Source organism: Opisthocomus hoazin, chromosome 20, assembly GCF_030867145.1.
Source record: "Opisthocomus hoazin isolate bOpiHoa1 chromosome 20, bOpiHoa1.hap1, whole genome shotgun sequence".
NCBI classification, from domain to species: domain Eukaryota; kingdom Metazoa; phylum Chordata; class Aves; order Opisthocomiformes; family Opisthocomidae; genus Opisthocomus; species Opisthocomus hoazin.
In genome coordinates, this window is record NC_134433.1 from 12,855,143 (window position 1) to 12,875,307 (window position 20,165).

Below are 20,165 nucleotides of genomic sequence, written 5' to 3' on the forward strand. Positions count from 1 at the left end.
TGTTAATGAACTCATCAGCATGGCCTTAATCAGCACTCAAGCTCCACTGAAGAGGAATGCTGCTCAGAAGCACACAGGGACCTGCAGGCAGGGTCTGCTTCCTGCAGCCTGTCTGCGAGGAGGACACAGGCACAGACCCTGGGTGATGCAGGGGGCCCGCTCACATCATCCCCATCCGCTACAAAGTGCCTGGCTGAAGGCTGGGCTTGTCTTACACTAACTCCTTGTGACGAGTCCTGACCTACCTGTCCAGGGGTTCTTGGGTTCTTTCCCACTGGGCAGCGCGGAGGGGTGCTTGCCTCGCTGCAGCACACGCAGTTGGAGGCAGCACTGTTCAGCAACGACCCTGCTCAGACCAGAACAGGGTGTCAGGGCAGCACCCAGCACACCAGAGCCCTCTCGCCATGCTTCTCTGAACTCCTCTGTGTCTCATGAGGCTTCCTGCATCTAAGAGATGAATATTGGGCCTCTTAAGATGCAGATAACTCTGTCACAGCAGAAAAGCTGTGAGCACCCATTTAGGCTCCCTGGGAAGACCGGAGGCTCTAAGCAGTCCCCGTCATCCTTCACACAAAAGAGTGCTAAGGCAAGACTGTGCATCCCAGCCTGCAAATCTCTGCCTTGGCCTGCACGGTTCGCCAAAGCTCTGCAAGGAGAATGCGACCATTCTCTGCCCAGTGGCATATGCATCCAAACAACAGTAAAAAAGGAAAAAGCCTTTAAGCATTCAATTAGTGAGGCACCTGCTGTCTAAGGGTCCTGGAAGCAGGGCTTCTTAGGCTTTACCAAATATCCACAGGCAAGCCCCCAACTAAAATCAAAGGCTATGTTCTTGAGTTGATGAATCATGCCTCCCTGGAGGGGCTGATGTTCTCTCCAAGGCCCCAGAAGCGATAAACACTCCATGTGCAAATCAAGCAATGCAAGCTCTGAACATTTGAAAAGTGTTTGTCATTACCCAGGCCTGGTTCACTGCTCTTCTCTTACCCTAGATGACCCCAAAGCATCTCAGCACCTCCAGTGAAGGAGACAAATCCCTTTGCAGGGAGGATATTTGGAAATGTTCCTCTTGGCTGCTGCAGCGGTGAGCAAAGAGATTCCTCCTTCTCTGGTGTGTGATAAAGCACAGCACCAGGTTCAGCAACGGAGGGGGCTGTGCTAGCTGAGGGGGTTAGTAGTGCTAAGTAGAAGGAATTGGGTGCTTCTCCACCAAAATCCTGTGGGCACAGGGTCCCACCGCCTTAGCTAGGGCCCAGCACACAGTGTCTCTCTGACTCTGTGACCCCATGGGCTGGATGCAGCTGGTCAAGGGCTCACAGAACGGACAGCCTGTCCCCGACAGAGATGCCATTGGTGCTGTGGCACAGTAGAGCAAGGAATTGTCCATACCACAGAAAAGTCAGAAGGAAGAGCCAGTGGCTCCTCTCTTCACCTCATGAGCCTCAGCTCCATCTCTGATCCTGTGTGGTATGAGGAGTTTGGTCTTTAGGGCTAAGGTGAGCTCTTCTCTCTAAAATGCCATTTTATGAAGATATTTCTGTGATTCACAGACTTGGCTAGAGTGAACTGGAATGAAACCCACGGACTTGGCCTGCATTGCTTCCTCCCAGGCTGCAAGGATCCTATCGCCAAGCAGAGGTCAAGAGTGTTCAGGACACAGGATTTGGAGCGCAACGGGGAAAGAAATGCAGTGATGGCAGATAACACTCTGTTCCACACAGCTTGTCAAAAGGAAGAACTGCCTTTGCCGGATAGGATGAAAATAATAAAGCAAAATTAGCAGTCCCTGGAAAACTTCCTTCTGACCATGATATCCACAAACACATACGAAATTGTCTCTGACTGGCTGGGAGCCACCAAGAAAACAGTAGTGTACCATGCTGTTCTAATTCTAGTCTGTGGCTATTGCTCTCCAGTATCGCTTCGGGAGTTTGTAAAACACTGACATTCTCTCCGTGTTTATTCAAGTCCCCTTCCATGTTCTCCAAGTTAGGAACACTGGCTCACATGTCAACTGGAAACCATCAGAAAGTAAAACTGAAGAGGAGTGTGTACCTGGTAGGCAGTCCTTCCGCTGGGCGACATGACTCGGGTGACAGAACGCTGATCCACCAGATCCAAAGCTGGGACAGCAGATGGGCCAAATATGAACTTCAGCCTGAAAGAGAATGTGTCTCTAGTTAGGCCACACCACATAAGGAGACAACCTGGCTTAGCCTTAATCCATAGGATTTAGCCCTATGGAGTCCAGAACGCCTGTAGTCAAAGGTTCCCATTGCCTCTCAAAATCCCACCACTTACGGCTCCATTAATTACGCTACCAAGCAATGAAGTGTATTTGTCATTCTCAGCTTTGCTGGCTTTCACCAAGTGACCAGCAATCCATGCCCTGTCCCTCTGAGAAAATCTCAGGGCTCAGTCCTTAAACACAGCCTCTACCCCGCCAGCTATTTGGAGCTCGGTTTTGATATTCCTAAGAGAACTTCTAAATTTCCAGGCTGCTCCCAAACAGTCCCACATTTCTTTGCGAAATCCCACTCAGATTTAATTACAAGACATTTTAAAGATTCTTCTTACACAGGACATTACAGCCTATGTGTTTCTTCTTCAGCATTATGACCCAAACACTATGCTGGCTGCCTGCTGCACAAACAGGACATGAAGTGATTCCTGTCCTGAACTAAAATGACACAAAGTGCATCAGAGACATAGAAGTGAGATTTTTTTAGTCAGTCTCTATGACTGTGACACAGTGTTAGCCATGTAGGCGAGGAGTTATCTTTGAGCGGCATTTCTGGCTTCACAGTCACTTTACAGACCACTGATTATTGCAAAGGGAAGTAGGTGAAGCAAGAGACACAGGCTGTCCTTGCAGTGATCTCATCAGCCTTTTTGTTAGAATTCCCATAGTTCTTCTGATACAAACTCCATGTAGACAGAGTACTGGCGCTTAACCAATTTATCAAACAGTGAATCTAGACTTTAAAACCAGAAACTCTGCTTCTGCCCAGCACCCTAAATACTCTAGGTCTTCTTCAGGGGAAACTGCGCCTCTGGCAGCAAAAGCAAGACATGCTGGCAAAGAGAAGACGCAGGAAGGAAATCCTGGGGGATGCGCAGTGCTGGGGATCCAACAGAGGTTACCGGCAACAGGCAGTGTCACACATGCAGCCGAATTATCCTTGTTGCAGTAAACTGTGAAACTGTCACATGAGCACAACGAGCATAAACAGGGATTTCAGTGGGGGCAGCACCAGGTAAGCAAGAGCACATGGACGCAGACTTGCTAATGCTAAGGGGAAAAGGGGTTCGTGCTCTGGGACACCTTAATTGCACATACAGGCAGTCCTGGATGAGTTGCTCTGGATCAGATTATTGATCAGCTGGTCGTGAATCCCACGTCCAGTCAAAGCCCACCCATTGTGCCTCAGAGCAAGCAGAGAGCAAGGATGATACATAGCTCCTTGAGCAATAGGAAATGCAGCAGTAGGGCTCCTTCCTCCTCCCAGGGCAACTGGTTTAAACCCTGGAGAACAAATGAGTCATTTCGTAGTGATCACATCTCCTCTATCACAGTCACAACTGAGGTATAAATTATTCTTCCTCTACCCATCTAACTGCATCAACAGGAAGCTACAGACCATCATAGCAGTAGTAGTTTTACATCTGTAAGCCAGCTACCAGCAGGGCTCAGAGAGAGCAAATTTATTCCAGATAAACACCCAGGGACAGCACATGCCTTATGTCACTCCACTCTCCCTAAAAACCCTTTCCCTTCCCTTTCCTTCCAAGCAGGATGTATCACCACGCAGGGACGCACCACTGCACAGCATTTATGGATCAGAGAGTGCCTGGGATGGGGTAAAGATGCTTCCTGTAAAACATGGCCTCTACACAACTCTCTCCTCGGCCTCAGGGCTGTGAGGCCGCACCACAGAGGCACATACTGGTGTCTGACTGCTGCTGTGCTTGGTGCTGTAACATTCCACACGAGCCAGTGGAAAACCAAAGCGCTGCAAGTCCTGAAGGCACAGTAATTTCCATCTACACACTCCCTGTCTGCACATCCCTGCAAGGAGGGTTTTATATCTGATGTCGTGCAAGGGTATACAATAAGCTGCATGTCAAATATGGACATCTACCTTTAGCCTTTTGTCCAGACAGCCCATAGGCTTAAAAGTTATTCTAGACCTGAATATCCAGCTGCTCTGAATGTGTTCCAAAGAGCTCAGGGGCAACTCAGTTAACTTTACAGACCTATTATTTGGTGAGAAAAGTCTGTCTAGTCTAGATTAGTTACAATGGTCAACAGCAAGAAAATCAGCAGTGATGAAAAGATAGTACAAATATCAGCAGGAGAACAGAAGAAAGCAGAGGAACATTTCCAGCTTCAGTGAAGACACAAAGAGCCAAGGCAGAGCCCTGGCGTCTCTGCAGCACGGCTGACCTACGCGTCTGAGACAATCTCATTGATAACTAGCCAAGCAGACAGACTTCTTCCAGGAAGATCAGAACTTCAGCTGCACAAACTCAAGGCAATAAGGACTGGCTTCATCTGAGGACTGAGACGAGGTGGGTGGGGGAACACTCAATGCAAGACATTCCTCAATGATTAGGTTTGGGACTATAAGGGGGCTGAGTTTAATGAGTTTCAGTAACTCGTTCAAATTTGGGAAATTCTTTTTTCATGTATATAATTTGATCAGTCTAACAGGAAATAAGTAAGAGGAATGTCCAAAGAAATTCAAGGACTTTAGAGATTTGGAAGAGATTCAGAAATTAAATCAGAATACTTCTGAGCTGCTGGTCACAGGGAATTGATGGAAATCTGACTGCCAAGAGTTACCACCCAAACATTATTAAACTTAACAAGGGAATTTCTTTCCTCCTCTTTTCTTTTATGACAAGAAGGAAACAAAAAGTTACGAGACTTGTCAAATATAACTGCACCCTTCAAAGGCCACTGTGGTCCCAGGAGAGGGAGCCAGCACGCATACCTTTCACAAGTGTTATGTTAGATAACTTCAGACTCAAAGATATCCAGGCCTGAAAGCTTCCTGGTGATCTCCTCTCCTGGGTAACTTACAGGCAGGCAGGAACACACAGGTAAAGATGAATCTGAAAAGCCTTTCTTGCTGTGATGGTGCCTTTTCTTTACCTTCAACACCAGTTACTGAGGGCTGTGGAAGCTGTGAAACTTGGATCTCTTATGAGACTTGGAATGGCTGAAATATTCACAAGCTTAAATCAACACAAAGACAAAGAAGCTGACCTGAGACAACTTTTAAACAGAAGAAAATGCTCAGGGCAATCTTCAAGTTAACAATTTTCTTGTGCAGAGAGATGACACATTCACTTCTCCCTTTCTATCACACACGCCCATGACTCCAACAGAAGAAGGGATCTCAGGACGCTGCTGTGCTCACAATGATATGAACACAGCAGAGATGCAGCACTCCAGCAGCATGGGTCGCTCTGAAACACAGTCCACTCTCACAGAAAACTCATTCCAGATCTGAAGGTGGACTCAGAGCTCAGGTTAAACACCCTGGGCTTCTGCATGTTTAAGTCACCCACATTACAGCAAGTCATCAGAGGAGATTCAGCAATACAGAGATAATTTCATGAATCTCTGGAAAAATCCTTGAGATTGTCTCTTTGGATCTTCATTTCCACTAGCAGCAAAACCATGCAGCAACTCTGCATGAGAAATACGTACTGGTCAAGCACAGGAAAAAAACAGCGGTACTATGATGAGAGTGGATTATCAGCTGCCCTTTAGCAAGACACTTGGGACAAGATCTGAAGCAAAAGATACTTACCCCAGCAGCAGGTCATCGGGAACTGCAATAAAAAGAAAACGAAGTGTGAGAAGCGTGGCCAGCAAGTCAAGGGAGGGGATTCTGCCCCTCTGCTCCACTCTGGTGAGACCCCACCTCGAGTCCTCAGCATAGGACAGACACGGACCTGTTGGAGCAGGTCCACAAGAGGCCACAGCAATGATCTGAGGGCTGGAACAGTTCTCCTATGAGGAAAGGCTGAGAGAGTTGGGGTTGTTCAGCTTGGAGAAGAGACGGCTCTGGGGAGACCTTACTGCGGCCTTTCAACACGTAAAGGGGGCTTACAAGAAAGATGGTGACAAACTCTTTAGCAGAGCCTGTTGCGATAGGACTAAGGGTAATAGTTTTAAACTCAAAGAAGGTAGATTTAGACTGGATATAAGGAAGACATTTTTTACCATGAGGGTGGTGAGACACTGGCACAGGTTGCCCAGAAAGGTGGCAGATGCCCCATCCCTGGAAACGTTCAAGGCCAGGTTGGATGGGGATCTGAGTGACCTGATTGAGTTGAAGATGCCCCTGTACATTGCAGAGGGGTTGGACTGGATGGCCTCTAAAGGTCCCTTCCAACCCAAACCATTCTATGATTTTGCCAGACTTCCCCACTGTGAGAGACATCTCCCTAACGTACCGCCAGAGGCCACACAGGACTGCAGTGCTGTAGCCATCCTCTCTAGCCACCAAAAAGCAACAAGGAGCAGCAACATGATCTGCTATGGTAGTGCTAAGGCACTTATCAAGGACAGCAAGTAAATATACATTCTGAACCACGGGGATTAATTTTTAAAAGAAACACTAAAGCCAAGATATATTTATAATATCCTGCTTTTAAAAGCATGCAGCAAAAGGCATGCAGCCTCAACATCTTACTCTGTCACTTTAAGAAGCTGGTTAAAAATATATATATTGGTTTCCCTGAAACTCTCTTGGCATGAGCTGAAAACTCTGGCATCAAAACTCTTTAAATGTTGTTCTTTTCCCAACATAGTCTTGCAGGGCGTCACTAGTTTATAGCTTTTAATACAGCACACAGAAACATAATGTCTTCACTTGTTAGAACTTCTTGTTAAGACGGAAAATTACACTTAAGAAAATTAGTCTGCTTGTTGTAGCTAACAGCCGAGGCTCTGATCACCCAATTTGATCTTTCTGTTATCACTGATGGGACAGAGTCTACCACATCTCTGTATTCCACAGGAAGATCAGGATTTTTGACTTTAAAATCCTCTGTTCCAACAATTCAAAATATTCCCCATGGCTTACACTGCTGGTTTGACTTTTCCAACTTTATTCTAATTTAATTCTTCAAAGCGATTGATCAGTTTCTTTCTGTAGTTATGCCCCAGCGTACTAACTTGGTGCTTTAAGGAGAAGTATTCCTTAAAAGGAATGTTGATTTTTTTTTTTCCTAGTTTACAACAGGATTTATAAAGCTCTTTCAAAAAGTCACATGTAGATTTTGGATCTACTCTAACCTGACAGGAGCCATACCACAGGTATGCCAGAAAGCTGTCAACATGGTCACTCCGACAGTTTAGTCTCTGCCCGTTTCCCACTCAAATGCAGTACTCAAACAGACTTCTCTAAGTGTTTAATTGGTTGTTTTTAGTGCAGTTAAAATATTCCCTAAATAGACGTTTTCCTTAGGAAGAACCATTCTGTGCTACTTATCAAGTAAACACAAACACGTTTATTCTTTCAGCACAGATTACAGAACTACATTAGTAATCCAGAGTGCAGTGAAGGTAATTGTTCTTAACTAGCTGCTAGAATTGGCCCAGATTTAACTGTTGGCTTATGCTTGCTTCTCTCAAGCAACGGGGAAGTTGTTCTTTGCCCTGGGATTACAACACCACACCCTCTGCCAGGCAGCGACGAAATGTGACCATTTTTATGAAGATTTCCCTTTCAACGCTAGTTTTGAAATCAGTGAGTCGATAGAAGCAGCAGTACTGTAGGCACAACAAAGTGCCTACCTGGAAGTGCATAAATTGTCATCCCTCAAGTGCAACTACTTACATTACAAGCTCTAAGCAAGCAGCACGGCCCTGGGTCCCATGTTCAAAAAAGTGTCCAGCCCGGTCTGCTCTTTGGAAGGGCCTGACTTTTAGAAGGGGGCTGCTCCTCACTACCTGTGCTTCAAACCCCTTTGTGTCCAGACAAGCTGTATCTAGTAGAGCAATTAAATATACACTCAGAACCACAGAGATTAACTCCAAAAAGAAATGTGGAAGCCCAAATATACTTACTTCTACAATACCCTCCTTTAAACAGCATGCAAGAAAAGGTATGCGGCCTCAGCATCTCCCTCTGCCACTCCTGCAAGTGAAGGCCACCCCTCACGCGACAGTCTGCAGGAGATGCGAGCAAGGAGAGGCCGCCAGCCCTCAGTGCTACCCACAGGTTTGACAGCGCCAGTATTGCTGGCCGACCGCCTGCTGGGACGGCTCTGGTTTTCTTTACGTACCGTGTGCAGTCTCCTGAAAAGCCCTTTTGATCTCTTTCAGAAGCTCTTCTGCTACTGCGGGCAAGGTGCTGTCCATCTCCTTGGCACCAGCCTCGCACCTGGAAGCGAGACAGAAGACAGTGGGAGACCACGGAGGTCACCGCAGCTCCCACAAATGGGGACGGATTATCCGGGCACAACTCCATCCCAACCCTGCAACAAGGCCAAGCAAAGCGCATATTTAGCCACTTTTGGACGGTGTTTTTTAGGCTTTCCCGGAACAAAGCGCTTCTCAAAACCGCGCCGGTGTCTCGCAGACACCCCCCGCATAAACAGACCCGTGGAGGGGGGCGGGGGGGAGGATACAGCCGGCAGCAGGAGGATGCCCTGGCCCGGGGCGCCCCGGCGCTGGGCCAAGCCAGCTCCCGGCGGAGGAGGTCGCACCGCCCGCCCGCCGCCGCGGCAAGGGGCCTGGCTGCCCCCGGGGCCCGCGAGCCGCGCTGGGGGAGCTCCAGGGAAGGGCCGGCGGCTGCCAGGCCCCGGCAGCGGGAGCCGCGCCATCGCCGCCCCCCGCTCGTTCCCCGGGGGTTTCGGCTCCCTCAGCCCGGCGGAGCCATCCAGAGCCGCCGGGCCTGGGATAGAGGGCGGCCCCGGGGCCGGGCCTACCTGCGGCCGCGCAGCCATGAGGGCGCGTCTCCATAGCGACAGGCGCCCTTTGCCCCGGATGACGCAGCGGCCCGCATCACGTGATAAGGGCGAGCTCTTAAAGGGCCCGCGGCCGGGGGAGAAGGATGCTGGCGGCAGCGGTGCGGCGGGCCCTGTGCCGCTTGGCCGCCCGCCGCTGCCCCGCGGGGCTCCCGCTGCCCCGCCCCGCCTGGCCCTGCGGCGGGGCCCGCGGGGAGGAGGCCGGCGGGCGGGGGTGCGGGCGGCGGGCCCGGCCGGTCGGGGGTGCCGTGGCCTTGCTGGGAGGTGAGGCGGGCCGCGGGCTGCGCGGGACGGCGGGGCGGGCGGCGGTCACCCGTCACCCTCGCCCCGCAGCCTTCTCCCTCTTCCCCAGGGACGCCGAGGAGGACGGCGAGGACGCCATTCTCCTCCTGCTGAAGAGAGCCAAGGTGAGGCGCCGTCCCCCGCGGGGCGGTGACCTCCGCGCGGGGCCCGTCCCGCCCGGGCTGCCCTCGGCCTCCCCCCGTCTCTCCACAGCTCAGCGTGATGAAGGGCGAACTGGGGGAGGCCGAGCAGGTCCTGCACCAAGCCCTGCGGCTCTCGCACCAGTCGGAGAACAGGAAAGCCATCGTTTACACCTACAGCATGGTGAGGGGGGGTCCCTGCGGGGCGGGCAGTGCCCGGTGCGGGGCCGTTGGGAGGAGGAGAAGCAGCTGTGTCCAGGTTAGCGGCCGTAGCCTTTGTGGAGCTTCAGCACTGCCTGTCTCTTCCAGATGGCAAACGTGGCCTTCATGCGGGGGCAGCTGGAGAATGTGAGTTGCTCTGGATTGGTTCCCCCCCCCTCCTCTGAATTTTAAGAGGCTGACATCTTCTGCAAAGTGTTGTGGTGCCCGAGATCGTGAAGGGGTGGCATGCTGTGACAGGCTGCGTGCTGGGAGTTGCAAGGCAGAGATCTTGCAGTTCAAAGCAGAATAATTTGGCAGGCGTTGGAACAGGCTGCCCAGGGCGGTGGTGGAGTCCCCAGCCCAGAGGTGTTCAAAAAACATGTAGCTGTGGCACTTCAGGACACGGTTTAGCAGGCATGGTGGTGTTGAGGTGACAGTTGGACTTGATGGTCTGAGAGGTCTTTTCCAACCTATGATTCTATGATAATTTGCTTTGGGACTGCAGTCCCATGGAGCACGCACTGCTAAGAAACACAGTTTCACTGTTAAACTTTGAGCTCCAACATGGTGTGCAAGGGAAGGAATACTTCTTACTCTTAAATGCCACAGTCAAACATTTAGATACTGTCCCAAGGAGAATCCAGGAAAGCCCTAAAGGCACACAGTTGTGGTAAACTCTTGACTGGTGCAGGAGTCCTAAAAACTAAAAGGACCCTACTAGCCGGCAGTACCACTGGGCTCTGGTTAGCCCTTCACTTCTGACTGGTCTTGACGTACAATGTAAATGCCACAAATTGTAAGACAGGTTTCTCTCAGTAGTCTGCCTCTGTACAGGGTAGAGATCTTTTGTTTTTACTGCCATCGTTCCTCAGCATTCTCTTCAAAATTCTCATTTCAGGCAGAAAAGCTCTACAAAGCAAGCATGAGCTATTTGCTTGCAGGGGACACGAAGGAGGTATGTTCTTCTGATAAATGCTTCAGGGGGAAGTCTTAACAATTCTTTGGTCTGTTTCTTGTGCTGTAATACCTCCTACTGGAAACTGGCAATACTAGCTGTGAGCTTGCCAGCTTCTCAAGAACTTCTCTTAGGGGATGGCAGCTCTGGAGACAACAGGATGGGGATTTTGAAGGTCTAAACTTGTTCTCTGGCAAAGTAATGCTTCTACTGGGAAGATACAAGAAGAGTAACAGTTGTGTTGTGTGTGTCCTTCTGGCAGGATGACAATGCAATCCTTGAGATGTCCCTCAAGCTGGCCAGTATCTATGCTGCTCAGAAACAGTAAGTTCCCTACTGAAGGTATCTTGAGCTTAGGACAGAAGTAGCCATAGAGGATGTTGCTCTTTAGTCTTAAATCCACACCTCACAGGAGAGGCAGCTTTTGAAGCAGTTGGTGGCTGGTAACTTGTAGCTTCATTTTCCAACGGAGTATTGGCATGGGTTGGCTTAGCTGGCCTTGTTTGGAGAGAGGGCGCCCAGGCTGTGATCAAGAAGAGAGCACTGAGGGCAAGAAGGGTCTGGTGAAGGGGAAAAGTTGTCTTACAGGCCCTTTAGACTGAGGGCTTGCAGGTGTCCACATCCAGCCCTTCAGGGATGGAAGGAGCCTTGCTTTGCTGAGCTGTACTTTACAGGCACAAGTTAGCTGTGGCTGGCTACCAGTTCTGCATCCTGACCTTAGAGGAGAAAATTGCCAAACAAAAGGACTTGCCTGAGGACGTCTTACCAGGTGGGAGTGCCTTGTCTGCCAAAGGCTTCTCTCATTATCTTTTTCCCCATTTCCTTGTACTTGATGTTGCTTTCCATATTGCCTAAGCACCATCTTTGTGTCAATTCATTGTCTTTGCACTGCATGAGTTTCCTGCTGTTGTAGGATGGAGACTCATGCTTGATCGTGTGAAGTGATCACTTCCCCTCCTCTCTATTTGCAGCTGAAGAAAAGGCCAACACGCATCTCTTGCTTGGGATGAGCCTAGACTCCTATGCTCGCTATCTGCTAAACATTAACCAGCTCCCAGTGGCCCAAAAAATGTATGAGAAGGCTCTGCAGATATCAAATGATGTTCAAGGAGAGACTCATCCACAGGTGACGTGTAAAATGGTAGTTGGACTACTAGGGAAAGAAAGGCTGATCTCCTAGGGAATGAGGCAGCCTTAAAAGCAACCTTGCTGGCATCAGATGTACACAGCACTAAATTAGCTTCTGTTTTCCTGCCAGGAAGAATGAGCATGCAGCATGCTGATATATAAATATGAGACACTTTCTTACTGAAAGGTTCTCTGGGATATATGACTTTTATTAGTGTGACGGGGTAGGAATGTTGTGCTCCTGCTGCCCCAGACTTCTACACAAGTCTTGCTCTGAGGCTTCCTTTTCTGTCCTGGTGCAGACTGTGGTGCTGATGAATGACTTGGCAACTGTACTGGATGCTCAGGGGCACTACGATGAGGCATACTCCTATGTGAAGAGGGCAGCTGAGCTGGCAAAGGAGACTGAACACCCTGAGGAGCACATGGTGCTGAATAACCTGGCAGCAATTCTGATGCACAAAGGTAAGTACATAAATGTCCAGCCTGCGTCACTGCGCTTGTGCTGACTGCAGAAACCTGTACTGTAGGATTGAACTACAGTGTTATTTTTGTGCTACTATTTTTAAGCAGTAGGTCTGCTGACTTGGTGTAGGCAACTTGTATTGCATTCAAACTGAATTCAGCAGCTAAGGATCCTGTCCAAGATGCAGTACTGGTGCATCGGACTCAAAAGGGTGCCAGGGAATCTAGTTTCTCTTGTCCTGTGTTATAGTGATTGGTTCCAAAAGGACATAAGACATGCTTCAGACTTGTTTCAATGAGGCCTTACTGATGAAGCAGCATCTTGTCCTGTCATCACTGCTGCTAGCTCTTGTAGTTGGCACCCTATGCTGAATGTTTTCTGAACCTCCCTAGTTCTTCTAGTGTTCCAAGTAGTCTTATGCACGTCCTTTGCCTGTGCTTAGCTTCAGGAGGGGACTCTGAAAATGGGCGATGTAGTTGGCTAGCCATGCCACTTTTTCCTCTTGCTACAGAAGACTTTCTGCAAGCAAAACAAGTGTACAAAGAAGCTCTCAAACAGGCACAACAGAAAGGAGATGTTGCTTCTGTCCAGCATATCCAGGAAGAACTAGCTGAGCTGGCCAAGAGGAGAAAAGGCTCCAAATAAGTTTGGCCACAGAGTCCAACCTTGAGGTGGCTGACAGCAGCAAGGGTTGGTCCGTGACAGCAGCCTGGGACCAGTCTGGTGCAATTCTGGAGCAGCAAGGAGGAGTTTAAGGACTGCTTAACAAGAAGGGCTGGTATTGCCTAACAACTTAGCCCAAAATAAAGTTGTGAAATATTAACTATATAAATTTGTGATGTAGTCGATGGTTAATGACCTACTGTGCTAGTGATTTAACTTCTGTCTTGACTGCCAGCAAAGCGCAAGTCTAGCCTGGAATGAATACTTGCAGTTAAGTCAAGGAGTGTATTTGTGTCAGCGCTACAGTTCAGTGTGTATTAACTTCAACAGAGCATTTCCCAGACCGTACCCGTACTATGACAGAGCTGTAGCTCCATGTCCTTTTCCAATACATTGCCTGAAGATCAAGTGTTTTTCTTCAAAGCATTTAGCATCCAGAGACAGAACATGCACTCTCAGAGGAGGGGGGAGACTGTTACCGAAACAGAGCTGTTGGCAGAAATAAACCACTTGGCTACCTTACCCCAGTCAAGAGCACGCTGAGTGCCAAAGCTGTCCTCCTTTCTTGGACAGGTCAGTGCTAGAATGCTGAGGCTTCCTGTTGGAAAAGATGGTATGTACAAACTGTCAGGTTTGTAAGATACATGCCTTCATGTGAATCTAGTATGGACAGCCTGCTCATACAACAGAATTTTTCAGGTCTGCCCTCCAGGAAAGCCTAATGCTAAAGACAAATGCAAATTAAACCAGAGGTAATCAAATCCATATTTAGCTAGGATAATAGAACTAACTAATTCTATCACTAACCAAGTATTATTTTAACCTCTCATTTGTAAGAACTTCAGCTGGTTGCTATAAGCCTTAATGTTAATTGCATCACTATTAGTTTACTTACAGCAGCATTCAGTGGCTTCAGCTCTGCTTAACTTTGAGCTAAGAAGAGGCACAGAGGTTTTCTACAGTAGATGTCCATTGAAGCTGGAAAAACTTAAGTTGCATATACAGCTTTGTTTTCAGCAAGCTAGGAATTCAAAATGTGGCTGTTAGTTACAGGCATGCTTGTACTAACATAAAGTCTCTTAACGCATCAGAACCAGTCGTCTTCAGAGTTCTAGTTTTTGATTTCTCAGGGGCAGACCTTAGACACTCCAGCAGTGGTAACGGGGAACCCTGCAGCACCCCCTCAGGGAAGTGTTTTGATGCTGCAAAGAGAGGGAGACACAGGAAAAGCAAATGGAGAACTGATCCCCTTTATTGATTGGTCTGAATCCAGAAGTCACTGTCTACTGAAGACATTGTGTGGAAAAAAGTTGAGTTTTATGATGCATGGGTTTTTCAAGTCTTAAATGATTTCATATCAGAATCACAAAACATATCAAGATGAAAGCATTGTGAAAACACTGATCAGAAATCAGTTAAAAATTTGTAGTAAACTACACTTTGTAAACATGATTTACAAACACCTTCCTGTTTGAAACAGGTCAGATGTAATTCCATACTTGAAGATTACTGGAATTGTGGTAAACCCTAACTTAGGCTCTGGAGAGGTGTGTTTTTGTTTGGTTTTTTTTTTTTTTTTACACTGGAGAAGTTAGAACTCTGATAACAAACAAAAAAAGCAGCAACAGTTTATGTGCAAATGCCACTTGAGCTGTATCTTAGGAGAAAGTGACTATCCTACTTTGGATATCTTGCTGCAGCAGCAGCAACATGAAGCTTTGCAATGAACATGCTACACTTACTGTACAGTTAGCAAAAACATTTGTCTGTACATGCCTCTTTCACCTTGTATTTGTTACACTAAGAAAGTGAGAACAAGTAAGTGTTAGAATGGAACTTAACTCTCCACTCCAAATTTAAATCTACAAAAAGGGCAGATCAACTTGTTTTCCAGTATATCTTGCTGTGGGAACAAAAAAGTTAAAATAAGAGCGCAGGTCTACAACCAGGATAAAAAATTCACTACCTTAAGCCAGAAGGGTAAAGGATGGAAGGGTGAGAAAAATCTTTCTTAGAGACTGCAAGAAGATTTAAGACTGCTAACTGATCTACTTTGATGCAGCAGTGTTTAAAAAAAGTAGCAAAATAATTCTGTTTTGCAACACAGTGTCAAGTTTCCAAATGAGTTCCTTTGGATTTTTTTTTTTCTTTCCCACACTTGGGGTAAAAAGGCTTTCCTCTTAAGTACTTAAAGTAAATTTGCTATCGATAAATAGTTCTGTACTTCTTCCTGTTTGTAACTGGACCATTACAGTCCTTCTATACGATGTAGAGCTTACATGGCTTAAGGTTACACAGCTACATTATACCTTCCATACAACCCATCACAAATACAGTGTTAAATTAAAAATGTTTTGACTGGAAAATAACTTCAAGACAAAGGCTGTTCATCAATGAGATGCAAAAGCAGTTTGGAATCTGACAGACCATGCTATCTGTAAATCAGTCCTCCTACTCCGGAAGATTTAAATTCACTTCCTGAGGTCAGTGCAGCAAAAAATAAGATGCTCTTGAGGATGGATGTCAGGACAACCTCTGATATCACTAATCAGATGTATCTAAGTATACATAAGCTACAAGCATATCATAACAGGCATTGATAGATGAATGATTAAGGAGGCTCTCCTAGTACCATATACAATTAAAAAAAAAAATAAAAAAAAAATCACCCTAACAAGTATTGCACACTTTAGGAGTTAAGCCAAGCATTTGTAAGGACTTCCACCAAAAGCTTGGTTATAGGGCTAGGGATTGGGATGCAGACTTTAAAATAATTGTTACATAAAGATTTTCAAATCAGACTGGAGGAAGGTAAAAATCACAGTACCTATTTCAAACTGGTTGTAACAGAAGCCAAGTAGCTGACTCGTGTTGCTCAGTTATTCTGTAAAAGCATTTTGTTTTATTTAAACTTGGGGTGTAGAGGTTTTTCTTCTTAAAGGATTTATCAACCCACCCAGAGCCTCTGTTCAGATAAGCCATTTGCTGTGGTTAAATATGACAGTAAAATTTAGTAGCCTGTTTTGACTGCATACAATGCAGAAACAGAAAACACTAAGATAGGTTTTTGGGGCACAGTTAAAATTCCCAGTGTGCATAACAGTGAGGTATGCCTCCAGAAGCTGGTCTTTTTGTTTTTTTTTCATCCTTTTAAAAATGAACCATAACATACCCATGCAATAATATTTCTGCAGTGTTGCTAAATAAAACCAACTGCACCAAAAATTTACAATGTGGCAGAATTTAAAATTCAAAGAAATATATCATCTTATTCCAGCGAACCGGACTATGTTAATGTACAGAATTCATTAAGGGGTCAGTCTTAAAAATCAACATTTTCACAAGAGCTTTAACACCACTGAGAAAGTGTGTCTAGGGAAAAAAAAAAATTATATAAAAGCACAATGCCTGCAAGAGGTGACACGGCATTAAATGGGCAATGATGCTAGGCTGGTAGGGAGGCTAGGGTTATGGTTAGGCTAGGCTGGTAGGGAGGCTAGGCTGGTAGGGAGGCTAGGGTTATGAAGAGTACTCTACACTGGAGAAAATGCTTAAAAAAAAATTACAAAATGACCCCCAAGGTTTATGCAATGATTTGAACATAAGTACACCAGATACTATAGCAAGGGAAAAAACACTGCAAAAAGTACTCTCTATTTACAGAAGAATGATTTAAAGACATTATGGTTTTCTTTACAAATAGATGTAGAACAGGAATAGTCCACATTTTTAAAAACTCTTTACATATTTATCTTTAGTAAGTCAACCTTCTTGATCATGATCCTCCAACACATGGCCTGTGCAGAAGGCATTTAACGGACTCTCCATCAATTCTTCATTATGTGGCCCTTGCTCTCTTGGAAAGTCTCTATGGGCACAAGTCAAAAATAGATTTCTTTTTGACCCGCAAATTAAAAAAACAAAAAAAATCTGCATAGTTCAGTCATCACTGTCAGACAGAGTCTCATATTGTGCTGAAAGCAGTGGTGCAGGCTCTCGCTCCCATATCCTGTTCTGTTGGTGAGTGGTTGCTTGGCTCATGGACGGTGGGGCACACGCAATGGATGTCGGCGGTGTACTGCTGAGCATCCTCATCGTCAACGGGTTGTAAGGAAACTGTGTCGAACCTGAATCAAAGAGAGTTTCTCCAAGTCAAAACCATGAGCTGTTCTAAGAGCGCTGTATCTGAAAGATACGGTTTTGGTTGTGACAACTAGCAGAAAATCTGTTTCAGAAAATTCTTATAAGCTGTAATCTTTGACCAATATACCAGAGTTATAGTACGTCTACATCCAACCTTTGTACAAATATCACACCTGGACTAGATGACCCACAGAGGTCCCTTCCAACCCCTACCATTCTGTGATTTTGTGAAACACTTCTCACCTGTTGATGAAGGCCTATCTTCCCAGGCCCACACGGGAGTCTGTCTGTGGTAGTCCCCTTCTGAATGTACTGATGAGACAGAGGAAGGTCTTTCGGTTCCCAAATATCCCTGTCCAGGAATCGGAGACTTAGACTTCCTATTATTTGACTTGCCGATTAGCTTCTGCTTGCCAACTCCCCCTCCTGGAAACAGCAGGGACAGATTTTAACAAAAATGTTACACTATATTTTAGCCTGTTTCTAGAAAATATCACTTAGGAGCAAACAGCAGTTTCACGCTGGTGCCTTCTGGCACGCTGATTTACTATAACCAGTGACCATATAGGTTAGTCTTCTATCAGACTACTGCCAGAAAATCTCTATTCTTAACACAATGGAGTTCAATTTCCATTTTTGGGAAGGGAGATGTTTTCAGTTCAAGCTAGTTCCCACTGTCACATGTTCTTTATAGGTAATGTACTAACATGCATTTTCATCACACCACTGAGAAGCTTCAGGTATCTAATACACGCTGTTCTCTCTTCCCTGTTTCACCCGTGTTGTCATTCGCCAAGAAATACTGGCTAATGCTCCTGAAGCACCGTTCTGAAAGCCAGGACCACCTGAGGGAACGGAAACACCATCTCTATGACTTCCAGAGGAAAGACAGTGATTTTCAGTGACACCAAATTTATTCAAACCCGTAATTTATTTTTTTTCTTTACGACCATGAAATATTTAGGAGCTGCAATACCTCACCTGAATTTGGTGATGGATTAGCTTCTTCTCTACGTGTCTCATTACTTGCTGATACTGCAGAACTGGAACCGCCAGGTGCTACCGCAATGGATTGTGACATTACAACTCCGTGTTCCTCACTCTTGTCATCAAAGTTTCCCATCAATGCTTTCCTAATAATGTCTTCCAGACCCAGATTACTGGCAGGATCTGCAAAGGAATGACCCCTAGAACTGACTGCACCTGGGAGATAAAAGAAAACATACAGGGAAAGGTGGGAGGGGAGGCAAAAAACATCTCTCAGAGAAATTACAAAGGGATACGGGAAAGATTTTAGAGAGAGGTAGAAAGGTGGAAATAAAAAAACCCAAAGGGAGATTTTTTAAAATGCAAAGCTACATGCTCCAAAGCAGCTCACAATGGCCAAAAGTTAGACATGCCAGCAGACACTAAAGAGCTACGTCATCAGTGCCACTAAACATCAGACTGTTTGCAAGAGGGTAAATTTTACTTTTTCTTTTTTTAATAGCAAAGGAAGCCGAGCATGCTGATTGCGATAGCATATTAAGTAAAATCTGCAGCTATTATTCAGCTGTAAGAGAAGAGACCAGAAGAATACTTCTCTCATTAATGATCCATACTAATTTGTCTTATGAAGTGTGATACATAGCAAATGTTTATTCCAAAAAGCTTGTCTTCCATCTAAATTAATGGAGATCAGTACTTTCTCCATATAACAGACAGAAGCACTGTACCAGAAGGGGGCGCAACTGGCCAAAATCATGTAAAGTCAATCCGTGGTACAACTCAAGATTCAGATTTGACAGTTCTCATTTCCCACATTTCAGTTCACTTCTCTGCCACACTTGCCTCTTTTAACAAAGTAAAATTATGGGCTATGTTTAATTTCCCTGTCTCACAGGAAGTTGTGGGGGTTTATTGTTTATTTATCATAGAAAAAAATTATCAGTATTTTAAATGCACCAGTTTATAAAGTAAACTACATTTGATGAACTAATAAGCTCAAGTTTTGTTGAACTACACTGTATTTAAATTTGAGTGAGATGCTAACCAATTTCATGGCTTCTACCTCTGTGTAGGATTTGCAGAACACATAAATTGCCTAATTTCCCTTTTTAAATATTTTCTGAACCTTCCTTTGGTCATTTTGCTTTTCCCTAAGATATAGGAAACAAATTTTCATGTAGGATATTATTTTTTAAATTTTCATAGTCTTCCTCATTTACTGGACTCCCCAAAGCATACAAATGAAAGATATTACATTAGTTTACTTTTTCTGAAACATATTGTTTCTTGTACTGAAAATCTTACCTGAGGTAGTGACTGCTGGCAAATTGAATATTTCAGTCCCTGGCTGAGCAGTTGCTGCAATTAAAGCACAACATTTCATTGAGTTTTCTAGTACTGATGATCACTACAAGTGATCACCGCTAGTCCTAATGCACAAGGTACAATTCATTTGAACTATTTTCAGTGTTCTGTTTTTTCTTTCTCAGTCTCCTGAGATGAATGTGCATTTATGTCTTCTCAGGAAAATGTTCTATACCAGGATAAAACTATCTTATATGGTCAACGCTAGTCTTCTTTTAAAGATGTTACTTCAGGAAGCAGAATGACTTTTGCATTTGATTCACTAAATACATATTTTAACATATGAACCTTACAGGCTGAGTATTTGTATGTATTAAAAAAAATAAATGACGACAACAACTTTGGAGCGGCTGAACACTCCCCCCAACCCTGCATATATTACCTGCATTATGTCCAATTTGAGAATAAAGATTTTCAACAATAACAACAGTAACACTGAACTCGATATATAAATGAAAAGATTATTGGCAGCAATGGAAAGCGTGTCTGTATGCCAAGCATGCACATAAAATTTTCCACAGAGCAAAATCTACTGTGCATACAATGGAGAGCAAATAACAAGAATACTGCAACCCTTACTGACAAAGCCTTGTTTCTCAGAAAGAGATGAATTTGTTGCTCAGTGCAAGAGCATTCACTTGCAAATAAACACTTTCTATTAGGTACTGAGTTCAAACAGCTTAAACTCTTACTACTGATAATTTTGATACAAAGTTCTGTTAAAGTTTCTAGGAGAAAACCAAAAATAGAGTTCTAGTATCATATTCCACCATGTCATTATCCATTACTGAAACGATATTAAAATACATCTTTTTAACAGCCATAATCATAACGACCAAGAAAA

The 20,165-nt window shown here is 45.4% G+C and overlaps 3 protein-coding genes across 9 annotated transcripts in view; 1 reads left to right on the forward strand and 2 right to left on the reverse strand.

Annotated features, from left to right (window-relative positions):
- Positions 1–9,026, reverse strand: part of ZSWIM7 (zinc finger SWIM-type containing 7) — a 13,436-nt gene extending 4,410 nt beyond the window's left edge. Inside the window, exons 1-4 of one of the 3 annotated variants that reach the window (XM_075439935.1) lie at positions 8,625–8,745; positions 8,308–8,405; positions 5,823–5,844; positions 2,056–2,158 (exon numbers count right to left, since the gene is read on the reverse strand). In XM_075439935.1, the coding sequence (XP_075296050.1) occupies positions 2,056–2,158; positions 5,823–5,844; positions 8,308–8,383 (201 nt within the window). In that variant the 5' untranslated portion in view covers positions 8,384–8,405; positions 8,625–8,745. Of the gene's footprint in view, positions 1–2,055; positions 2,159–5,822; positions 5,845–8,307; positions 8,500–8,624; positions 8,753–8,952 lie in introns of those variants that run through there. The other 2 variants (XM_075439934.1, XM_075439933.1) reach the window with 2 other exon arrangements.
- Positions 8,969–12,995, forward strand: TTC19 (tetratricopeptide repeat domain 19). Its single transcript, XM_075439929.1, is given in 11 exon segments — positions 8,969–9,064; positions 9,066–9,255; positions 9,325–9,398; positions 9,487–9,597; positions 9,723–9,761; positions 10,513–10,569; positions 10,832–10,893; positions 11,244–11,338; positions 11,541–11,695; positions 12,000–12,162; positions 12,675–12,995. Coding segments are annotated over 11 exon segments (1,176 nt in total). The 3' UTR covers positions 12,809–12,995.
- A 3,382-nt stretch (positions 12,996–16,377) lies between these two features.
- The window catches only part of NCOR1 (nuclear receptor corepressor 1), a 70,115-nt gene continuing 66,327 nt past the window's right edge, over positions 16,378–20,165 (reverse strand). For 3 of the 5 annotated variants that reach the window (XM_075439912.1, XM_075439915.1, XM_075439916.1), the window contains 4 exons: positions 19,262–19,315; positions 17,951–18,172; positions 17,213–17,395; positions 16,378–16,953 (listed from right to left, as the gene is read on the reverse strand). In XM_075439912.1, the coding sequence (XP_075296027.1) occupies positions 16,766–16,953; positions 17,213–17,395; positions 17,951–18,172; positions 19,262–19,315 (647 nt within the window). In that variant the 3' untranslated portion in view covers positions 16,378–16,765. The other 2 variants (XM_075439913.1, XM_075439914.1) reach the window with 2 other exon arrangements.